General features: G+C 37.2%; 1 protein-coding gene across 2 annotated transcripts in view; it reads right to left on the bottom strand.

Annotated features, from left to right (window-relative positions):
* Window positions 1-1,021: 1,021 nt before the first annotated feature.
* The window catches only part of Chd1 (chromodomain-helicase-DNA-binding protein 1), a 78,990-nt gene continuing 57,010 nt past the window's right edge, over window positions 1,022-23,001 (bottom strand). For both annotated transcript variants that reach the window (XM_067765709.1, XM_067765708.1), the window contains exons 6-9: window positions 20,497-22,382; window positions 11,721-12,035; window positions 11,105-11,218; window positions 1,022-2,160 (exon numbers count right to left, since the gene is read on the bottom strand). In XM_067765709.1, coding sequence (XP_067621810.1) covers window positions 1,932-2,160; window positions 11,105-11,218; window positions 11,721-12,035; window positions 20,497-22,382 — 2,544 coding nt within the window. In that variant the 3' untranslated portion in view covers window positions 1,022-1,931. The remainder of the gene's footprint in view (window positions 2,161-11,104; window positions 11,219-11,720; window positions 12,036-20,496; window positions 22,383-23,001) is intronic.

Below are 23,001 nucleotides of genomic sequence, written 5' to 3'. Positions count from 1 at the left end.
CGGCCGATGTCGGGATCAAATATATTATATTGCACTGAGTGGTGGGTGATAAACGCGAGTCCGTTGTAACCAGAGCAGGTCTGCAAGCAGATCTTCGACTGATTTTAATCTATTGAATCGCAGTAATGGATTCATAAAATCGGTTATCTCCGTGATTTTCGCAGTTAACCCATTAGTTTAACTGCAATATTCTGAAGTGCAACTGGGGGTAAGTGACGGGTGACTGCGCTGGGTTGGGAAAGACCACGTCGCAAGTGTTGTTGTGGTCCTGGGACTGGACGTCCTTGGGTAAGCAATGGAGTACCCGGTGTAGTTGGTTTTGCGGCAACATAGCGATGTGAAACCCGTCGGGGCGTTACAAGCGCTGAGACCACAACATCTAAGAAAGTGTGACCGTCCAGGGCAAGGACTGCATTAGACAGATGTCGCAAACATATATATTCTGTGCTGGCAAACGGTGCACAAGGTGGTAGGGACAAAGAGTCTGTTTCCCTGACATACTCCTGTGCTGGTATTGGAGAGAAGAGTGGGCAGGGACTGATGCTCTCTACTACGGAGATTGTAGTTTTTGGGTAGGAGCGTCCATATGAGTTGGTGGCGCTGAGGCGCGAACAGCAGCACTAAATGTTGTGGCTTGCTGAGCTGCTAGAGGGTGGTGGAGCGCTGAGGCGTAGACTACGGGATGCCCTTGGGCGTGATCAGCAACGAGCTACAAAACATCCCGCCCGATACAACCATCCCTTACACGTGACCCACTGTCAAGAGTGTGGCCGTCCTAAAAAGATTATTTTCCGGTACTCGCGGCAAAACAATTTCTCTGGACCGGGATCAGGTACTGGCCACGGATTGGGTTCGATACCTTCCCGGAGCAGGAAAATATGGTGCAGTCCCGCTGCAAGGATGACAATTTGTGGGAGGGACGCAACAAATTAAATGGGGCTACACTGAAATGACAGCCCTTGGTCGTTACCACAATAAATTAAATCAAATTTTGTAAATGTATAATTAAGTTTTTTATTCATATATATATATATATATATATATATATATCTGGCTTTCAATTACATGCACTATAATAATGCGTTTGTAATTGAACCAAACAAAAAAGAAAATAAAAAAAAAATGATGTTACCTACCAAGTGATTATGGTGCTTAAACCTAACTTATGATATTTTCTTTGAAATTATATTCAAAGAATTGTAATATTATAAGTATGTAATTTCTTCTGCTTTACAAGTTGTTTGATTTTGTTTTTGCTTTATATTGTTTAAATATTTCTTTGATATTCTTATAAACTTACAAAACTAATTAATTGTCATATCGGTCGACTATAGATGTAAAATAATGGAATTAAAGCTACAATAAAACTTATTAACATTGAATATAAATATAAAATAATTAGTTTCATGAATTCATTATGCACACTGATTTCATTCTACTCATATAATACTAATTAAATAATTTACATCACGCATTTGTCTTACGCATATGCCGTTATATAATATGGTTGCATATTAAGCCGACGTTTATATGTATGTTAAAGTAAATAATTAAATTTACACATTAAATTTTTTAAGCGTAGAAAACAAATAAAAAGAGTATGCGGGTAAATTTTTTATATTATATATATATATATGTACCTATATTATATGTACCTATATGAAATGGCTTACATACGTATGCAAGTATGAGTTATAAACACACTCGCTAATTTACTTTTTACATTTCTAAAAGTATGTAAATGTTTTAAAAAATCTTAACTTATGCCTTACATGTTTGTTTTTATTAGATTCGGCATGTTTATCTTGCGTTTATAGCATTACAATAGTAACTATAGGCATATGACGAGAAATTATTAATCATAACACAGTACAAAAAAAAAACAATGTTAGCAGTATAGTGCTTGTGTGACGGACTCGGTGGCGTAGAATTTATGTTTGCGGCCGACGATCGTAGTCACATCTTCGATAGTCTGTTGGAAAATCCATACGCTTGTCGCGCGCCCAATCACCTGTTGTCGCATAACGGGGATCTCCACGATATGGGCCATGTGGTGGTGGAGGTCCTCCTGGTGGTAAACCACCATTGCCCATGTAGTAGTTGGGAGGCATATGGTAACCAGCATATGGGAGCGGGGGTGGCACATGAGGCGGATGATAACTAGTAAATAAAAATAATAATTTAAACAATCAATTTTAATTAAGGTTTATCTTAGAAGCGATTTTAGATTAGATTTTAGAATGGGCTAGCAAACTATATAACCAAATTTTATTTCAAAATATATTTGGATATGTTCCCAAAATTTTACAGAAAGTTTGAAGCATTGATTTGTCAGTTCTATTTAGAAAGAGAGAGCTCAATATGAAAGGTATTGCACTTATCAAGATAATAAAAAAGTTAACTTATATTGAATATTACACTGGGTCGATTTATTAACCGATATCGCGCCATCGATTTTTCGATAGGATTTGGGCTCAGGAAAAAAGTCCCACTACGCATAATATAAAAATAAAAATAATTTTCGAGCCTGCGAAATATCTTTTTTTACCCTTTTCGACTTTGATTTTTGAGGTTTTTTTCATGACTTACTAAAAAATTTTCATTTGATTGTAAAATTTTCATGTATAACCTGTCCGATTTTTGTTTTTTTTCAAAAAACTGTTATCGCCAACGTTTTTAGCAAACCAAACATTTATAAATTGACCCAATCAACATAATAAAGATTCTACAATCGGTGAGCAAATCCGAGATACAAAACCATCTTATTTAGCAAACCAAAAGTTTTTAGCGGACATTTTTGGGTCGGACAGGGTATACCTATTTCATCATTTCATTTATTGCAAAACTAATATTAGTACAATAAGATCTAGGATCTTTTATAGTACAACAAAAAGATAAATCGCAATGTAAAAAGAACAAAATTTGTTTAGTAGGTCATGAAAAAAACTTAAAAATCAAAGTCGAAAAAAATAAATGAAATTTCGCAGGCTCGAAAACTATTTTTAGTTGTTTAAAGTTGTTTATAAGGAATTTTAATTTAAAACGGATCAACTTCGGACATAGTAACTTTGTTTTTATACCCAACTGTACTTGTACACAGGGTATTATAACTTTGATTGGTTAACGGTTGGTTGTACAGTAGGCCGGGTCGATTTGTAGGGAGGCAAAAAAATCGCATTGCTCGGTGAAAATCATATTCTAGGGATCAAAATAAGAAACTTTGCCGAAGGAACCATACCTCTAAAACGAATTCTGATGTCCCCCCCTTTGGGTCGTAGGGGCAAATTTTGAAAAATCCCACTTTGAAATGCCTATGTTTTTTTTCTTTTTGGAGTTTATTTTTCTCTTTAGAAATTTATTTAGTCAGAACATATGTAAATGAAAAAAATGAATTTACTTAGTAATAGAAAAGAAATTAAAAAAAATTATTAGAAATTAGCGTTTTTACAACCCCCTTTTAAAACCAAGGCATCACTGTAATGCATTTGCATGTCGTAAGCATAGTTGTGTGGGTTTTTATTCAACCGTTTTAAAAAATGAAGGTATCACTGTGACACAATTGCAGATCGTAAAATTGCTTGTTTTGTTTTTTTTAAGCCACCACAAGACACAGCAGGTAGAATTGAAATTGCCCCTACCCAAAAGTTCGACCCAAAGGGGGAGGATATCAGAATTCGTTTTAGAGCTATGGTTCCTTCGGCAAAGTTTCTTATTTTGATCCCTAGAATACGATTTTCACAGAGCAATGAGCGATTTTTAAATCGACCCGCCCTATTGTACAGGTATATAGGAATCGAGATAGGTATAGACTTCCATATATCAAAATTATCAGTATCGCAAAAAAAACTGATTGAGCCATGTCCGTCCGTCCGTCTGTCCGTTAGTCCGTTAACAGGATAACTTAAGTAAATATTGAGATATCTTCACCAAATTTGGTACACGAGCTTATCTGGACCCAGAATAGATTGGTATTGAAAATGAGCGAAATCGGATGATAACCACGCCCACTTTTTATATATATTTAGCATTTTGGAAAACACAAAAAACCTGATTATTTAGTAAATAATACACCTAGACTGTTGAAATTTGACGTGTGGACTGATATTGACTCTTGATTAAATAAAAAAAAATTGAAATGGGCGTGGCACTACCCACTTGTCTTAAAATCAATTTTACAAATATTATTAATCAAAAATCGTTAAACCTATCGTAACAAAATTCGGAAGAGAGGTTGCCTTTACTATAAGGAATGCTTTGAAGAAAAATTACATAAAAGATTTTTAAAAGGGTCGTGGACGAAAAAATAAGCTATATCTTTGCAAAAAAGAGCTTTATATCAATGGTATTTCATTTCCCAATTGGATTTATAACAATAAATAGTAAAAACTTCAAATTTAAGAAAATGTGCGTGGCACCGCCCCTTTTATGACTAAGCAATTTTCTATGTTTCGGGAGCCATAACTCGAAGAAAAATTAGTTCAGAATAGAACCATATGTATATGTATTATTGCGGCCTTGTAACACTACTAAGCACAAAACAAACAACAACAGCATTTCAAGTGTACAGCTGGGTATGTAATGTTCGGTTTCACCCGAACTTAGACTTCCTTACTTGTTTATTGTCATCTTGTTGTTGTAGCAACCCCATTATTGTCATATTGATTTACATCGGCCAAAACATTTCGCACGTTTTATTGTAAACAGCTGTAACGCAAAATATTATTTCTAAGGCAATTGTGTAGTTTCTAGACCCGCACCGCAAATTCGGCATACACTTTTTAGTGGGGTAACCAAAGACAAATTTTCAGTCTAGGATTAAGAATCCATTAAATATCTACAACACATAGTTCATTCGGTTAAGTAAAGTGACTAGATCTATGTACATTAACCTGGGTCGATTTGTATGGACGGAAGTCAACCGATATCGCGCCATCGATTTTTCGATAGAATTTGGGCTCAGGAAAAAAAGTGCACTACGAATACCCAAAAAAATAATTTTCGAGCCTGCGAAAAAAATCACGAAATGGTCAATTTTTCGACCACAACACTCCCCAAAACCCAAAAAAAATTATTTTTTTTTTCAAAAACGGTTGTAAAAACGTTGGCGATAACAGGTTTTTGAAAAAAAAAAAAAATAATAATAATTTTTGAGTTTAGGGGAGTGTTTTGGTCGAAAAATTGACCCTTTCGCCGACTCGAAAATTATTTTTTTGGGTATGCGTAGTGCACTTTTTTCCTGAGCCCAAATTCTATTGAAAAATCGATGGCGCGATACCGGTTAATAAATCGACCCATTACATCATTGTACATATTGTATGTCGACCACGGTTGCCACTTTGGCCCATTTGGACTTAAAATGGTCTCTTCCAACCCTATTTGGTCCGCTGTTGCCTTTTCTTCAATTCTGGTCCTTTTTAGACAATAGCCATGATTTTGGTACTGTTTTTTATCAGGCAAAAATTCAAAATACTGCTCGCAAAATTTGCCACACATTCATTAACTCACATATAATTTTCAATTTCATTGCAATTCTTACCACAAAAATTGCTCAGTCAATAAAATGTATCAAAATAATATTTCACCTGGGAGATAGTTTAGGCGAGGCATTAAAAATAGTAATGTTGGATATTTGGGCAAACACATTTTAATTAATTTTTGATGAAGCAACGGACTTATCAGAGAAAAAGTCTTGTTTTAGTGGCTAGATATTTCGATCGGTTATCAAACAATTTTCGTGATAGATTTTTATCACTTGCCGAGCTAAAAGTAATTATTTCAAATATACGTGTGTCTCTAAGAATTATGACAATGAACTGAAAACTAAGTAAAATAATGAAACTTATGTTTTATATTAAGTGCACTTGTCACTCACTTATGTAGTTTATGTTCGAGCGTACCGAGAGAAAAAGTAACTCCTTTAAAATTTTTTACAAAATAATTCTATGCTAAAATTTTGAAAGCATTACTTCTCGTTTGGAACGTCGATATTTGAATCTTTCACACCCATCTCAAAGCAGCTCAATGAGTTCAAGGAATTTATTTATTTATTTATCATTAATCAAACACACAACCTTAACCCAAGTGTTTCTAAAAATGTGAGGCGTAGCATAGCCTTATTAAGGTTCAGTTGGTCTTATATATGACTATCAATATACATTTTGACGCATCCAACGCTTTTAATTGTCTGAACAACGCCCCAGATTGATGAGTGTGATGACTAGTACCTAGTAGAGGTTTACGCCGATCACTTTATCGGCGGCGGCGGCGGGGGCGGCATGGGCGGCGCGCCGGCATACGCCTGTATTCTGACTTTAAAAAGCTTGATTTTTCTATTTAAAAAATTTTTATTTAGGAAAGGTTTTGGGTAAAAGTGTAGTGAGGGGTTGACTGCTAATACGTTACCAAAATTATCGAGGTGTCAAAAGACGCGTATTGACCTCGACAATAATAATCCGAATGCTGAAAAGAAAAATTGTATCTCTGTTCGGAGATATTTGCAGTTAACGTTGGCGATTTTCATGTGGTTGTTGTAATGTTGTATACCCACAAAAAAAAAATTGTGAACAGAAGTGTTTTGCGCGGATATAGTCTCCAAACCGGTGTTGGACCCACCCAGGGTAATTTTTTATAAGCTGTTTTGCGCAAAAATACTATGCATCCCACTCCCGGTTTTGTAGGGACCCGCTGGTTATTTTTAAGTTGTTCGTTAATATCTTTTGAACGAGTTAAAATTTTATTTTCCTCCTTCGGATTATTACCACTGATGTCAAGACGCGTCGTTTGACACCTCTTTCGATATTTTTGGTAACGTATTAGCAGTCGACCCCTCAACTAGACTTTTACCAGGTTTTGTTTGTATGTATTTAAGGAAATCAGCGTTTTGGCCATTTCGTAAAGATCCGGGGTTTTTGCCTCAAAATCTCACAGATCGGTTAAAAATCTTCAGGAGTAGCTCCTTGCGGAGGGATTTTGCCTCGTACACTTACTTCGGAGAGGCTTCGAACCCAACCCCGGTCTTTGGAATTGATACTGCTGCGTTTACTGAAAAGAAGTAGAGATACATAAAATGGTCACACTTTTGTCTGTATAGCTCGTGCAAAGCGTGGCTTCACATGGGGTTAACTCCTAACAATCGACGCGAACACAATTTCTTTAAATCATGTGCGAACAATAGCAATCCCAACCACCAGTCGCTACCACGCCTCCTGACCCTTATACCATATGCCAGCACAGAAGCTATAGGACTGCGACTTCGAACTCATACCTTCCTTTCCACTTTCCTAGAAGCTCTAGGTGTAGCTCCGAAGACTTTCTAACGGATGTTTTTGTCGCGCTATGCTGCCGAGCTACACCAGAGAAACTCCTTGAAACGTTAGGGAGTGACTATTCGGCCAAGGATGCCGCTCTCGAAATCATAAGCAGTCTAAGTGGATTTCATTGTGTAACTCATGGGTGAAAATCGTATAATCCTCGGCGCATCTTCATAATTAAAATTTTACAAGGACCCTGGATAAAATTTTTAAAATGTAGACCAAATTTTGCAGACGTTTGTGTTCACAACATTGATTTCAATAGGATTCGTTAAACCAAAACGATATTTTAGAATGAAAGTCGACCGATTTTAAGTTGAAAGCTTTTTTCCGGCCTTATGATATAAGCGCTCATTATGGATGACCGCGTAGCTTCAGTTTTCAGACAAGTTCGACTGTCCACTACGTTAGGGTAGTAGCACACACGGTCATTAGTTCCACTGTCTTCGGAAAGCTGTTGCTTCACCACTTTGAGTGTTCTTGCGAAGGACAAAGCCTCGCCTGGTAAATATATGTGCCTACGTATTCACATTTGTAAAAGGAGCCGTAACGTGTAGGTGATATTTAAACCTGGTTGATAGGCTATAATCAATGTGTTTCACTCCAAGGGACTAGTTTTGGATAGGGCCGCCAACTTTAGGAAATGTCAAACCGAGAGACTTGGGTGTTGAAGGATGAAGTGTGAAAATCAAAATTAACATTTCAGACGCTATTGTATAGTTTCACATATAAATAAAAGATGTTTGAATGTAAGCCCAAGTATTTTTCAAACCCTTCTCATACGTATATATATCCTCAACAACATTTCAAAGGAGTGTTTATGCCCCTAGAACCTACTAAAGGATTTTGCATCACTGATGTCGCTTATTCCTTCAGCCAATCGCAATTTAAAATACTTTAAAAAATTGGCACCTTTTTTGGGTAACTTGCTTTTTTTTAACAACTTGAGGACAATTTGAAAACATGTTCGCCTTGGGTCATTTTATTTGAAATTATATAAATTTATCATATACATTTTCTTTTAGTGTTTTCTTTTAATAACTTGGTGAATTGGATGATGCAAAGTCCGTGTTAAGCGTCCAAAGCGCCTTTTTTTTTAAATAACTTTTGAACAGTTAGAAAGAGTTAAATTTCGCAATTGGTTTCTTATAACTGGCAGTGATCGCATCCCTTGATACTACTTTCGACCATATCCGACCGATTTTCGACATGAACAATAAATGGCCTAAACAGTCTTAAACGAGTGGAAAATATAGTACCGCGCCGGACGCGCCGATATTTTTGACATTCGGCGGCGGCGTGCGAAAAACGACCAAAATCGGCGGCGGCGTTTATCAGCGGCGTATATCTCTAGTACCTAGGACCTACCTAATTATTTTCTAGCTTTTAGTATTATTATTTCATGTAAGTATTGTTTTCAATAAAACCGTTTAACTAAAAATTTTTTTTAATTATTTTATTTTCAAGTTTTTGGTCTTTATTTAATTGCCTATTATTTCCCATTCTATTTAGTTTATTTAGTGACTCATTATTACAAAGACTCTTCCTGACAATTTGTTACAATCTAAGTCCTCAATATATAATCCTTCCAAAGACTTTAATCGACTCTGCGCCACCTATGCTTGTCCCTCCTCCAACTCCAAAATATTTTGTTGTCACTTCTATCGGATCAAATGGGACCACAAATACGATTTTTTTGAATATCTCGATCCTTGCGCCACCTAGCGGCGATTTTTCATAGGTCGCTTTCTATTCTTATATGTATTATGTGTTCCAAATATGAGCCAAATGGGACCACAAATACGACTTTTTTGAATAACTCGATCCCTGCGCCACCTAGCGACGTTTTTTCTTATTATTGCATTGTCATAGGGTTCTGAACTATATTCCAAGTTTCACGCTAGCAGCTTATCGGGAAGTAACTTAAATTTCAATTACAAAATTCGTGCCAGCCTGTCAAGTGAAGCTAAATAAAACCGTTTAAAAAATAAACTTGACAAGTGAATATGCTTAACAGATTTGTTTAACAGAGAATAAATAACAAGTCTGAGGATGTAATAAAGAGTAAAGAAGAAGAAAGTAAGAGAAAGGGCACATTGCCTTTTTATTGACGAAAGTAGTTTATTAGCTCATTCTTGAAGCGCAGCGTATTTTGTAGCGCTTTGAGCGTTTGGAGCAGAGCGTTCCAAAGGCGAACAGCGTAGACAAAACATTGACGTTCAGTAACTAGGCAGTTGTACTTCATAGTAGTTAAGTTGAACGATCGAGGTGATCTGTTAAGTTTAAGGCGGTCCATGAGATATTCAGGTTCTCGAGATTTGATGATCTTATGATGCAGTGTTAGGCACTTTAATTCTAGCAGGTTATCGAACTGAATAGAAAAAATCCGCTTGGCGAAGTTTAGTTTACTACGACACAAGCTATCGCAATTGGCACACAGTTTACATCCATACAATAAGGTGGGTAATATACCCGCACTGCGTTACCCAGCCTTCACGCACTGAACACACCTCCGAGTGCAACTGGCATTACTGTCAGCTGTTGCTGAACAGCAGTGGCAATTGTACTCAGCAGGGCGAATTGCATTCAGCGATGTTAAGAAAATGGCATTCAATTCGTTGCTGTGAAGAAAAAGAGTGAGTCGTGCTAAAAGATATAGTAGATAAAAAATCGAAGTGAAAATTAAAAAGAACCCAATGTTTAAATAAAAGAAAAACTATTTTAATAAAAACTTAAAAACAACATTTATTTATTTAAAAACAGAAACTAAAGACAAATAAAAGTTAAGTGTGGGCGTGTAGCAGCAGCGTGAGTGTGCGCAGAACATTTTCATGGTGTCCAAGATGGACACCTTTCATGGCGACCGTGGGCCGTGCCACAAAATGGCGGTCACACGCATGAAGGGCGGATTTAAAAGGCGCAACAATTTATGTTTGCCGTAGCAAAACATATGCCTTTTTCATTCAATTCTTTAAAAAATTTCTTAAAAATATGAAAATTTAAAAATTTCAAAAAAAATTCTCACAAGCATGCGAAAATTTTAAATTCTTTAAAAATTATCTAAATTTGAAAAATTAAAAAAAAAAAATATACAAAAAAAATATAAAAAAAGAAATTTAAAAACAATCAAAAAACCCATACAAAAAATTTAAAAAACGTGAAAAACTACAAAAAAAAAATATAAAAATGTTAAAAAATTTTACAAAAAAAAATGCTGAAAAAGCAAATGAATTCCAAATTTGTCTACAAAAAAAATTTGGTTTCTATGATACATTCTTCAAATTTTCTACATACGTACAAACGGGTGATGGTCAAATATTAGCAATGGTGTTACAGTGCAGCTAAGCAAACTACGAACTTAATAAATATAAACTAATATGGAATTTTTAAAATAACTTATGCAGAGATAATACTACGTAAAATAAAAGAGTCGAAAAATTTTTAATAATTTATACGGAGATAATAAAAATAAATTAACAAAGAACAATCTACAACATTAACAAAATCAGAGATAACTAATAAAAATTAGTAAACACGGAAATAATACCAAAAAGTAAAAACTACAACTACTTAACATGCAACGGAGCACTGTACCTCTAAATCGTAGAGGCATAACGGTCATAGACAAACCACGCCATCAATATTTACAGCTACGAGTACATGTACAGCTATATACATAACGCTGAAAACCAGCAGCAGCAGAACGCCAGCAGGCAATCCGAAACACATTATATATCAAGTAAATACCGCTCCCAACGCCCACCAGATTTAGTTGTTAATCATAATTCACTTACCGTCGTTTATCGGGTCTTCGATCTCTGTCACGGTCGCGATTATCACGATGATAACTACCACCACGCCCACCATAATTATCGTAACGATCTCGCTTATAATCTGAATTACCATACCTTTAAATTTAGTAGGAAATACATTGTTTAGTATACATTTTTTACTTATAACATTTATAAGAAAAGTCTAAATAGATACGTTTCGAAAAACTTTGCAAATTTAAAGAATTTGTGTACATTTTTATTTTATATATTGAAAACGTGTTAAGTTGATTTTTACATCTGCTGCCCGGGCAAAGCAACATCGAAAATTTGGAAAAAGATTTTATAATTAAAATGAAATTCTAAGTGGGGTCGCCTCTTGGCAGATCCTCCGAGTGTTTTTCTGTCCTGAAAAGCTTCTTAGTAAAAATGCATCTGCCTTGCTGATGCCGTTTGGACTCGGCATAAAACATGTAGGCCCTGTCCCGGAAATTTGTAGGAAAAATTAAAAGAAGGCGCAAATTGAAAGAAAATCACGGCCTAGAATCTCTTCGGAAGTTAATCGCGCCAAGGATTTTTTATGTCTGTTAAAGTTGTACAAAGTTTAGACAATCGTTCCTAATTAGACCCAAATACATACCGATCACGACAATGACCCCATCTATCATTTCCTTCCGTATAAGGAGAGGATAAATTTCGGCCATCAACACCTCCCCCAGGGGTATTATAGCCACTGCCACTTCCTGTAACGCTACTAGGAGTTTTACCAATATTGGGAGGTAGGCGTGCATTAGCACCATGTACGCTACGGTTGTTTGGTGTTGAAGGTGAGTTCATAGAACTTCGTCGATCGCTACCACCAAGTGGGGGTATGCAGCCACTTCCACGGCCTGAAGGAACTATAACATCAGTATTTGCATTGCTACTGTAAGCTTTCTTGCGTTCATCACGGTTTCTATAAAAAAGGAAATCAGAATAATTAATGAAAATTCACAAGTATAAATAGCCAAAAAGCAAAAACAGTTTCAGAGCTAGACATTTCGTATTTGTAACGGTTACAAAGGCGATAGCTAAAATATACTTCGAAATATCGGTAACCGATACTCGCTTATCAATAATCAGAATTCCCCGAATTGAAATCGGATGAGACTGAGTCAATGCGAAACACCCTAAAAACTACCTCCGGTTGACAAAGAGCTGGTAAGTAATATATGTACAGGTGACAAGTGCCAGCGCTACTGACATCGCCGTGATAAAGTAAAATTGAACAGATTGTTTGGGTATTGGGCGAGAACCAAATAAACGCCCTTGCTACATTTTTGGTTAAATAAAATTGTACACCTTCTTTCCGCAACAGTCCCTATCTAACTACTTTTCAGAGGTAGGTTCCGGCAGAATTTTTCAAATAATAACTCGCACGTTTTTTTTTTATAAATTATAGAGTGGAAGTTTCTGAAATTTTCTCCGAAATCTATTTGTAAGATAGAACTTCAAATTTAGATAGACTTCTGATATTCTCTGCTCTCCTAAATGGAGACAGCGATTTACTGCACAGGGATGACTGACCCGATCCCGCAATAGATGATGATGGAATAAATGCCCCCCCCCCCCCCCCCACCCGATTTTGATGCAGTCAGAATAGCAATAACCAGATTAAAATACAACAAGTTCGCGGGCGCTGATGGATTGCCTGCGGAGCTATACAAACAAGGCGGCGAGGAGTTGGTAAGGCGCATGCATCAGCTCCTTTGCAAAATATGGTCGGACGAGTGCATGCCCGACGATTGGAATCTAAGTGTTCTTTGCCCAGTCGACAAGAAATGGGATACTGCAAACTGCGCCTACTATCGCGGAATCAGCTTTCTTAATCAGCCCTATTCTGCATTTCGACTTGGATAGGAATTTTTTCGATTTGGCAATTTTGGTATTCTGTGTTCCAATCTCTTTCGATCCAACTTCGAATCGTTCGATTTTGTTTATTCTGCATTCCGATCGTAGTTCCGTTTTTCTAAGTTGGAAATTTGTTGTCGGAAAAATATGTTCTTTTTATTCTTTTATTAATTTATAACAGAATTTTAACAAAAATGTAAGTAAAACTTGTTAAGAAACGTAAAAGGTTTGATGATGATTTTTTTTTTATATATTTCCAGGTGAAAAACAACATGTCGATGTCGAAGTCCTTGGACGTATTTGCCCCGCAAAAGCATCCAACACAGCATCCTTATTAAGTCGAAAGTTTTTTTAAACCTAAATAAGAAAATAAGTCATTAAACTTTACAACTTTTAAGTTAAATTTCTTACAATTCGTCACTCATCTCAAATTGATTACACAAATCTAGCAATATTTGCCTTTCCATTCTCGCCTGGCCATTTTCGTATGCGTTGCTTTCAACTCCACAAATAATGCCGCGGCTATTGATTCCATTATAATAGACAGCTATAATTTGTGTATGTTCGTTGGGTCCAGTTATTTGCCAAAGCTGCCGGAGGAGAGGAAGGTGAAGCGAAAACGTAAACAATCCTTGCGGAAAGACTAAATAAATCTTCATAAAGTATTTTAGGCCAGTGCAATGAAATTAGCATCCATAAAATTCAGAAAATGTCAACTATATTCGTGCAGCAATCCGTTTTAACAAAACTTGGTGGCCACGACGGAGAATTGGCCAAAAGAACGACAAAAGCACACTTACAATTATGAAAGCACTTCACTCAAAAAAATATAGCACTACGGCAATATATTCTATTGCTTTTTTTTTGTAAAAAATGGCGTAGATAATAAAATATAAACAATTTTCAGTGTTTTTTACAAATTTTCTTTAATTTATTTTGTTCCAATATTCACGCATTCCGTACAAACAGCTGATTTCGAAAAATCATTTGCTCCTCTTCTCGTTACGATTCGTAGCGAAGCGTAGAACGGGAACGTAATCGAAATGCAGAATAGGGGTGAATATAAGGTCCTGTCGAGTGTATTGTGCGAAAGATTGAAGCCCACCGTAAATCGGCTGATTGGACCTTATCAGTGCGACTTCAGACCTGGCAAATCTACCATCGACCAGATTTTCACAATGCGCCAAATTTTGGAAAAACCCGCGAAAAAAGAATCGACATATCACCCCTTCGCCGATTTTAAAGCCGCCTTTGACAGCACGAAAAAGAGCTGCCTCTATGTCTGAATTAGGTTTCCCCGCAAAACTTATACGGCTGTGCAAAATGGCGCTGAGCAACACCATCAGCTCAGTCAGAATTGGGACGGACCTCTCCGAGCCGTTCGTAACTAAAAACAAGGTTTCAGACAGGGCGACCCCCTATTGTGAGATCTTTAATTTGATGCTGGAGTAAATTATACTAGTTGCAGAACTTAACCGCTCTAGAACAATATTCTATAAAAGCGTGCAATTACTGGCATATAGATTAGATTGAACTGGCCGGTCCATGAGGACCTCACATAGACTGAATAAGTCCGCAGTGTTACCAGAAGATTGTTTTAATACTCCAACCTGAAAAACCCTATCAAAAACCAGGACCTATGTTATAAAATAACTCCGTTCTCTTGGCAAATGCTAGAAGCTTCCTAGGACTTAAGCCACTTGCTGATTCTTGATCTGACAGCTGTATCACTCCTAATAGCTGGAGTCTTAGCCTGGCAAGCGCAGGGCACGAGCAGAACGTGCTCTATCGTTTCCTCCTCCATCCCGCACTTCCTACATCTGCTATCACTGACCAAGCCTAATTTAAAGGCATGTGACGCCAGAAGGCAGTGTCCAGTCAGAATACTCGTCAGGAATCTACAGTGCTCTCTTTTTAATGATGGAAGCAACTTTGTTAATCTAAGGTTGTAAGACCTACACATAATATTCGTTACCCTACAGCCCCGCGCTTGAACCCACGCCTTTCCTGCTTGGTCGATCGTGTGCACCTCTCGCCTTCGCTTAATTTCGCCCAGTCTAATTGGGACGTCTACGGAGCAAGCTTCAAGGGATCTTTTCAGAGGTAGGTTCCGGTAGCATTTTTCAAATAATAACTGCAGGTTTTTTTTTATAAATTGTTACTTAAACTAGAGTGGAAGTTTCTGAAAATTTGTCCGAAATCTATTTGTAAGATATAACTTTAGATTTAGATATACTTCTGATATTCTCTTGTCTCCTAAATGGAGACAGCGATTTACCGCACAGGGATGACGAACCCGATCCCGCAATTGATGATGATGGAATAAATGTCCCCCACCCGATTTTTATGAAGTCAGAATAGCAATAACCAGATCAAAATACAACAACGCCGCGGGCGCTGATGGATTGCGGAGCTATTTAAAGAAAGCGGCGAGGAGTTGGTAAGGCGCATGCATCAGCTTCTTTGCAAAATATGGCCGGACGAGTAAATCGGCTGATTGGACCTTATCAGTGCGGCTTCAGACCTGGAAAATCTACCATCGACCAGATTTTCACAATGCGCCAAATCTTGGAAAAAAAGAATCGCCACATATCACCTCTTCGTCAATTTTAAAGCCGCCTTCGACAGGAAAAGGAGCTGCCTATATGCAGCTATGACTGAATTTTTTTAGTCTAAGGTTGTAAGACCTACACATAATCTTCGATACTTTACAGCCCCGCCCTTGAACCCACGCCTTTCCTGCTTGGTCGATCATGTGCACCTCTCGCCTTCGCTTAATCTCGCCCAATCTAATTGGGACGTCTACGGAGCAAGCTTCAAGGGATGCGCCCTTTTTAGCTAGTTCATCCGCTTTTCATTCCCATCTATTCCCATTTGCCCTGGGTGCCAATATAGATGTATGCTTCTCCCTGTCCCGATTCTCTCCAGGGACTGCTTACACTCTAACACGCATTTAGATGCTGTGCTAAACGAGATTATTGCCTTAATTGCTGTTTGACTGTCAATATAAAAGTCACGATTGCAGCTGAGGCTATTCTCTTCCAGGGTTTCTACTGCTTTGGTTACGGCTACAATTTCCGCTTGGAAAACGCTACAGTAATCCGGCAGCCTGTAGGATCTGTTTATTTCCGGATCAGCACAGTATACCGCAGACCGTACTCCTTCCACTACTTTGAAACCATCTATGTACACATGCATCGCCTCGTCCGCCATTTGAGCACCCTTGCGCCAACCGTCCACCTCTATTGTGGCCTTAAGATCGCCCTCGAAGCGACAGCGAGCAGCTAAGTAATTTTGACGTTTGAAGAGGCGTGGTGATTCACGCAGAATATATGTACATGGAATATATAATTTCAATTGATTTTAATAAAACTTTTGGCGTTTTCTTTTCCAAAAATAAGGTCGAACCGTTGGTTTTTCACAGCACTTTGATAAGTTTGTGCGTTTCTTTCACAAAATATTTTCCACTGAATAAAAAACGAGTGCCATTACATACAAATACGGCCAATTTGCATAGCTCTAGGTGACCTAGTTCAAAAGTTAGAATTTAAGAGTGCAACATGTGGGCAAAATTTTTTCCACAAAAAAAAAAGAACATTTAACCATTTAACTTTGTTGGTTTGTTTGCCTTCTGTAAATCCACTTTTTCCGTAGGAAAAAATACACAATCAATTATTTTTTGAGCAAAACCAGAGTTGCCGGGTGAATTTGCTGAAAACACTGCTGCTACTTTGGATTATAACGCCAGTGTTGTAAACTCTGCATCAGGTACTTCTAACGTAAACTACTATACTGTGGAAGCAATACTGGCGAAAAAAGACCGTTTTAACATGCAACGAGAGCTGATGTTATTGAGTAAAGAGGTGAAATCACTTCAGCCGAAGTAGTACTCACATATACACACTCATATGGCTAGAAACTACAAATATACATGCATATGGCTGGTAACCAAGCATGAAGTTCGTGAAATTACTAGACCTTAGGAGAAATGGGTGAACGAGGAAACCGAGAGTATAAAAGCAGCGCAAGCTGAGGCATGACTAATCAGTTTTAATTTAAGCACGCTATTAGTTGTGAAGTATAAGTGTTATTGTGAAGTACTCTCAAAGTAGTCTATATTTATTCAACGTTTAGCGATTCGAACGTTAGCAAAAGGTTTGGAATAAGCGGAATTCCCCAAAATTCGTTACAATATATTTGAGTTTCTGCCAGTTGTCGATCGTAATAAGTTAATTTGCACAGCACTTTTATTAACCAGCACTGCTAAACTTTTTGTTCGTACAATCACCACATCCACGTACGGAGAAGTTGTATGCAATGGGCGAAAGCAAACATTTTTTGATGTTTACAAGTAGTTCAGAAACCGGAAAGGTAAAACCAAGCAAGAACGCTCAGCGATACTTTGTTGAAATGAGGGTAATCGGCAGAAGGCAAACATACCGGAACGCGATTTAGTGGATGCCATCATATCAGGATTGAATGTAAGAAATTCTTTAATATTTATGTTATACCAAGCAACAACGCTTGAACAATTGAAAATACAATTTGAATGTTATAAAAAACTCCGAGATAAATTTCAGTCGAACACAGTTAAACCGCAGACGGTTATTCGTGGAGGGATATCGGATATGACTAATGAAATTATAAGGGGTTTTAATTGTTCGCAGCTAGGGCTTTATCATTCCAAATGCACAAACCCTTTTTCGCAAACCCCGACTCCTGCTTTAAATGTGGAGAACTTGGTAATTTTCACCAAACTTGCCATACGAAAAAAACTAGTGGTAGCAGTGGTCCGAGCCGTTGTGGAACAGTTGTATCAGTAAGACCGGGCAATTCTGGTTCTCCTTTCTTAACAATTACAAGGGTCAAAACCGACATTTCCTCTTCCTCTCATCAGTGCGGCGAGGTCTATAGCCTTTTTTCAGCAACAAACGACAGGGGTTTAAAGGTTATGCTAGCAAAGCTTTCCGAATCAATCGGTCACTCAGATGGGTTGGGCAAACTAGTTCAAGTAGAGTCTGCAATAAATAACTCTGTTCATGCGTCGGTTAATGAATCACCAAGCAAGTTATTGTTTAGAGTGGAACAAAGAGAACGAATCATAGATGAGTTTATTGAACTCTTACAAGAAAAAACATATGCATTTATTTAATAAGTAAAATGGAGATGAAATTCGTAAAAAAGCGTTGAATAATATTAAAGGATCTCAGGAATATAATCAAAAGTACTTTTTAAAAATAGTGATTCAGCAAAGGTTTTCAATGTGGGCGATTATGTAGTTATGAAAAATGTAGATAATACTATTGGGACTAATAAAAAATGTGTTGATCCGTACGAAGGTTCTTAAAAGATTTTCAAAAAAATATCAAATGATCGGTATATTTTGAAGGACATTCAGGTTACGCAAATACCATATAATGGTGTTGTTGAGTCGAATCGATTACGTATGTGGATAGCACCAGAGGTTGAATCAGATCTCTTGGCTGAGAATGAGAACAGTAACACTAAGATGGCGACAGAAATGCCCCGATCGAGGTGGTCGGGATGTTAGGAAAGTAGAGCTGTAAGCTTTAACATATAAATACTGTATGAAAGTGTATTAAGGCTCAGAGTCAACCTGACATAAGGGGTTAAACTCATACATATTTGGCAATTTTTAACTTTGGTACATAACGGTTGGTTGTACAGGTATAAATTAATAGAGATAGATATATACTTCTATATATCAAAATCATCAGTATCGAAAAAAAATTTGACTAAGCCATATCCGTCCCTGAGTTAACACGATAAGTTGAGCAAATATTGAGATATCTTCACAAAATTCGGTATATGGGCTTATCTGGCCTCAGAATAGGTATTGAAAATTAGTGAAATAGGCTGATAACCACGGCCACTTTTTATACACAAATAACATTTTGGAATACACAAAAACCTGATTATTTAGTAAATAAAACCTCTAGAATGTTGAAATTTGATGTGTGGACTGATATTGAGTGTCTTGATAAAAATTTGAAAATATTTTTTAAAATGGGCGTGGCACCGCCCACTTGTTATAAAATCAATATTACAAATATTAGTAATCATAAATCAAAAAACAAAAAATCAGAGCATTCCTTTACTGTAAGGAATTCTTAGAAGAAAAATTAAGAAAATCGATTCAGGACCACGCCCACTTGTGTATATAAAACATTTTTAAAAGGGTCGTGGACGAATAAAATAAGCTATATCTTTGCAAAAAGGAGCTTTATATCAATTATATTTCTTTTCCCAAGTAGAATTATAACAAAAAATTAAAATTTTTAATAATAGGCGTGGCACCACCCCTTTTGTGACTAAGCATTTTTCTATCTAAAATTACCGGATCGTGCTAAGATTGGGTACTCACATTTTCCTTATAGCAGGAAATATGCCTAAAAGAAATGGACGGGATCGGTTGAGGACCACCCAAATTTATATAAACGACTTTTAAAAGGGTCGTAGACGAATTTAAAAAGATATACCTTTGCGAAAAAGAGCTTAATATTAATGGTTTTTTACTTTCTAAATGGTATAACAAAAAGTTAGAAAATATTAAATTTTTTTTAATTGGGCTTGGCACTGTCCGTTTTTTGACTAAGCAATTTTCTATGTTTCGGGAGCCATGACTGGAAGAAAAATTAACATATCGTAATAAAATTGGGTACACATATTTTCCTCATAGCAGGAAATATTTCTGGTAAAAATGGACGGGGGGATCGGTTAAAGACCACGCCTACTTTTATATAAAAGAAGTTTAAAAGGGCCGTAGACTAGAATAATAATCTATATCTTATCGAAAAATAGTATTGTATCAATGATATTTCAATTACCCAAGTTTTGTAGGGGGAAATTGGGAGAATTTTTTTTAATGAGCGGCGCCACGTGTTATGTAGAAAAGTAATTTATCTTAAATTAAATGTACAATTGTAGCTCACGTTTATATATACAGCCCAATCACGCAATCCATTGTAGATGGTTTTTTCGGGAGTTACGAAATTGGCATCATGCAATTCGACCATGTTTGCGAACGTCTCCGAAAGCAATAAGTAAATTCGAAATTTGTACAGTGGCATCACTGAACTCACTCGGAACGTAAACTTTTGACGTTTACTTGAAATTTTCTTCGACAAGTTCTTGCCAACGGAGAAATTTTACGAAAGGCGAAAAATATTTAAAACAAACAGCCCAATCACGCAATCCATCGTAGCAATGTTATGACTTGGAATGTTACGAATCCCGAAAAAACAGTCTACGATGGATTGCCTGATTGGGCTGATAATATTCTGTTACACCCGAACTTAGACACCCTTACTTGTTTCAAATAACTCTAAGCTGAAAATTCAACTTTCCGTTCTGCAAGCGGGCCTAAGTTGTCCTTGTTTACGTTTGTACGGTTTTTTCAAACGATTAAAATTATCGTAAGTACAACCGATTCCGCACATAATGCTTGGCGCCTAGCTCTGACATGTGTACATATATAAAATATTATAATTGATATTAAACCATACCTGCCAACAGCGTTCATATTTTGCCGTTTAAAAGATGAGCCTTTGACATCAGTAATGCCACCACCTTCATCGTTTTCATCCCGTTTACGTTTCAACGGCGACTCTATAAGTGGAATGCGCTTCGATTTGTCTGCATTTGCTTCTGTTTTGAAACCGCTATTTTTATTAATTTTATCACGAGTCTTATTTTTCTCCTTAGACTTATCTTTGTCCTTATCTTTATCTTTAGCCTTATCTTTATCCTTTTCCTTCTTCTTTTTCTTTTTCTCAGTAGATTCTGTCACACCATTTTCATTATTTAATTTAGCATCAGTGCGTGGACGCTTAACGGGAGATTGGGATTTAGCCTTTGCTTTTGTACTTGCTGAGCCTGGAGCACTTGCGCCAACTGTCCCAGCACCGCCTTTGTCCTCTACATTCTTCAGTGTATGTTTGTACAACTTAAAAAGCTTTTTTGCATCGAATTCAGTAAATTTCGATACAAAATACCACAAATTACTACGCCATTCTTTTTTCTCAGACTCCTTATAAGCTTCCAAACAAATGTCAATTTGACGCCCAATCGACAATAGACATTCACGTGTATGTCGCACTTGGTCTTGATTGGATAGACTTGTGTCTGGGCGGTCAAGAGCAATTAGTGCCTTTTTAACAGGACGCATCTTCTCTTTGCATTCATTAAAAACATTAGGATCAAGATCACCTAATACTTCAAGCGCTCGTGGTTCATTGTTAGCTGTAAAATGCATGGGTTTATTGTTCGGAGTTGTTTCAGATACACTTGACTTTTTGCTACGATTACCACTTTTGCTGTCTTTAACCGCTGCATTGCGTTTAGATTTCTTCTTTGTACTTGTGGCTGGTAGAGTTTCTGTAGAGTCTAAAGCGCTTACAACACCATCGTAGTCTCCAATTTCAGCCTTGGATGTACTGTCACGCGAACGGGACTTACGTTCAGAAAGTTCGTGAGCTGACTGTGATGCGTCGTCACCAATATGTGTCTCAGATATGTTTCGGGGTTTACTTTCTGGCGACGACGGCACAGTAGCATTGCTTGTGGCATTTCCTCCGCTTTTAGCTTCCCGGGGCTTCCGTGGTTTGCGTGTTTTTCGTTGCACACCTTTCTTCAGTTCTACATTCTTTTTAATTATTTTTAACAGATATTCCGCTCTTGATTGCAAATGCTTTGCTTGTGGCTTTCGGGCATCGTTGAAAAGGATTTTTTCAGTCAATTTCAAACTCGGATCCATTTTCATTTGTTCCCATGAACCAATCCCATATTGATAAATACCACAAAGTAGCTTTGAGTCCTCGTCAACACCCCACTCCGTATCGAAATTTGCTGGCCTTGTTTTTATATTCAACTGCCAGGTAAGCCGTTCGCTTGCTACGTTTGGTACGATATCGTTTAGTGGTTTCAATTCCTCTTCACAAGATAACAGTGTTTTCGCATTGAAAGACACACCGCCAAACTTTATGGAATACGTTGCTCGAGTTCGCTTTTGTTTTGCCGCTGCCGTATCATCCGCAGCATTTTTTATTACTGGTGGATCATCTTTATGCTCCTCCAGAAATTGGACGCAACGATCGTGTAACATTTCTCCAATTCTTTTTAACTCTGCCAGTGGCTTCTCTTGAAGCTCTGCATCACATGCAATCGCTTCTAGGCGTTCAAGAGGAGAGGGAAATTTTTTATATGACTTAATAAACCGTCTTATTTCGGCATCAGTAAAACCTATTATTTTCTCTTTGTTCACGGGACGTCCACGTTTTTTATGCCGGCCATCTTCTCCACTTGCATCCGAAGCGGCATCATAATCCGAATCAGCTCCAGACTCATCTGGATGATCCTTTTTCGCACCACGTTTTGAGGAATTGTTAGAGTCCTGTGTCGAAAAATTAAGTCAGTTCGAATAAATATATGTCTGTTATATACTGGTGCTGTTTTATAAAAAGTGTACCCCTTACAAACCGGTCGGAAATTTTTCTCAAAATAAATTATTTCATGTCCATACGGCATTAATTACTCTAAATACACCGACACACAAAAAAAGCTATGTCCATGGGACTAGACCCATGTTCCTATATGTGTTTCGGGGCGCTGATTCCAAACTGTTTGTCGAATCTGCCAATACACCATCAAAATCTCGAGACATTTGCAAAAAAGTTACATTTTAGGCTTTCTATTCTCATTCCGCCCAAAAAAAAGTACAAAAACCGGAACAATGAATTCACGCCGGACAAGATTTTATCCAATCATCACTTGAACTTTAACAAAAAATTATTAGGTAATAAATGATATTATTTAGTTTGCTGCGCGAACCAATATAACTTTGAGATAAAAAATGTAGTAGAAGGTAGGAGCGGAGCAAAATACTCCGATCGGAATAAAGTCTGAAAACTGCGTCAGTTTTTATTATTATTTTTTTTTTTTTTTATGATCTTGTATAGTTGGTTCATGGATAAAATGGATGGGCACTCTCAGAAGAAATAAATGTGGGATGG

Source organism: Eurosta solidaginis, chromosome 2, assembly GCF_040869045.1.
Source record: "Eurosta solidaginis isolate ZX-2024a chromosome 2, ASM4086904v1, whole genome shotgun sequence".
Taxonomy (NCBI): domain Eukaryota; kingdom Metazoa; phylum Arthropoda; class Insecta; order Diptera; family Tephritidae; genus Eurosta; species Eurosta solidaginis.
The sequence above is the reverse complement of the archived record's forward strand: the minus strand, read 5'-3'. Positions and strand labels throughout refer to the sequence as shown.